Source organism: Penaeus monodon, chromosome 32 (assembly GCF_015228065.2).
Source record: "Penaeus monodon isolate SGIC_2016 chromosome 32, NSTDA_Pmon_1, whole genome shotgun sequence".
In the NCBI taxonomy this organism is placed as follows: domain Eukaryota; kingdom Metazoa; phylum Arthropoda; class Malacostraca; order Decapoda; family Penaeidae; genus Penaeus; species Penaeus monodon.
In genome coordinates this window covers 7,814,447-7,815,419 of record NC_051417.1, presented here as the reverse complement: position 1 = coordinate 7,815,419, position 973 = coordinate 7,814,447, and the positions used below count along the sequence as shown (strand labels likewise).

Below are 973 nucleotides of genomic sequence, written 5' to 3'. Positions count from 1 at the left end.
AGAAAGAATCATTTACACATACCATAAGGGAAATCAATAAGCATGTGGGCAGTTGGGAAGTCCTTTGTGGGGTAGATCTTGCCCTGTAATCTGAGGTACTCGTTGTTGGGGCTGAATCCAGCTGTGGTCACCTTAAAGCCGTTGTCAGAGTCAGAGTAGTCGTAGTTGGAGTGGATGCAGCGAGTATATGGCTGGTAGGCGTTGTCGATGATCTTTACCTGATACCAGCGACCAGCATACTGATGGGGAAAATATGTTACTTAGACTCTTGAAGACAATCGTGCAACAATCAGTTTGTAAGTGAAGATGCTATTAGAAAGGAATATACTATAAGAAAACTTACTCTACGAAGGTCGAAGTTGTCTTGATTTGCCACTTTGGCACAATTTCCAGGAGCTACGAATTCTGGAATGCCGTCGGCTGCGACAAGAGCCACGAGGGCAGCAGCTACGAGTGCCTTCAACATGGTGGCTTGTCGTGCTTGTCTCCTGTTGGCGAGTCCTGCTCTTTATATCTCCTGACACACGTAAAGCAGCGAAGGAGACGGAGCATCGAACATCACGTGTATCATTTGAATTTCAGATTTTTCTTTAATAATCTTACTTTTGTTTTGTTTTAATAATATTAAAAAACTAGATCAATTCTTCGAAACATGTAAGTGTTCTATTAAGAGTTGTTCTAATTTAAGCAAATCTTATTCTCTAATAGATCAACATGAATAACCTATTGGAACGTGACTTGCCACAGCAGATCGCTCCACAGATATAAAGAGGCCTGGCAATCTCTGACGGCAATCAGCTTGCAGGTTCATCATGAAGACTTCGTTGCTGTGTCTTGCTCTCGTTGCAGTGGTCGCTGCCGACAAGATCCCAGATTTTGTCGTGCCGGGAAAATGTCCTGCGGTAGACGAGAGAATGCTCTACGATCAACAGAAGCCTAACCATCAAAGGGTAAGTTAGTTTCATATAATAAT

General features: G+C 42.9%; 3 protein-coding genes across 3 annotated transcripts in view; 1 reads left to right on the top strand and 2 right to left on the bottom strand.

Moving 5' to 3' along the window:
- LOC119593464 (crustacyanin-A2 subunit-like) overlaps positions 1-499 on the bottom strand; it is an 881-nt gene extending 382 nt beyond the window's left edge. Inside the window, exons 1-2 of the mRNA XM_037942391.1 lie at positions 344-499; positions 23-239 (exon numbers count right to left, since the gene is read on the bottom strand). Of these exons, the coding sequence (XP_037798319.1) occupies positions 23-239; positions 344-466 (340 nt within the window). The 5' untranslated portion in view covers positions 467-499. The remainder of the gene's footprint in view (positions 1-22; positions 240-343) is intronic.
- LOC119593459 (crustacyanin-A2 subunit-like) overlaps positions 1-973 on the bottom strand; it is a gene marked incomplete in the record, with an annotated part of 29,973 nt that overhangs the window by 4,679 nt on the left and 24,321 nt on the right.
- The window catches only part of LOC119593445 (crustacyanin-C1 subunit-like), a 1,160-nt gene continuing 986 nt past the window's right edge, over positions 800-973 (top strand). The window contains exon 1 of the mRNA XM_037942373.1: positions 800-950. Within this exon, the coding sequence (XP_037798301.1) occupies positions 813-950 (138 nt within the window). The 5' untranslated portion in view covers positions 800-812. The remainder of the gene's footprint in view (positions 951-973) is intronic.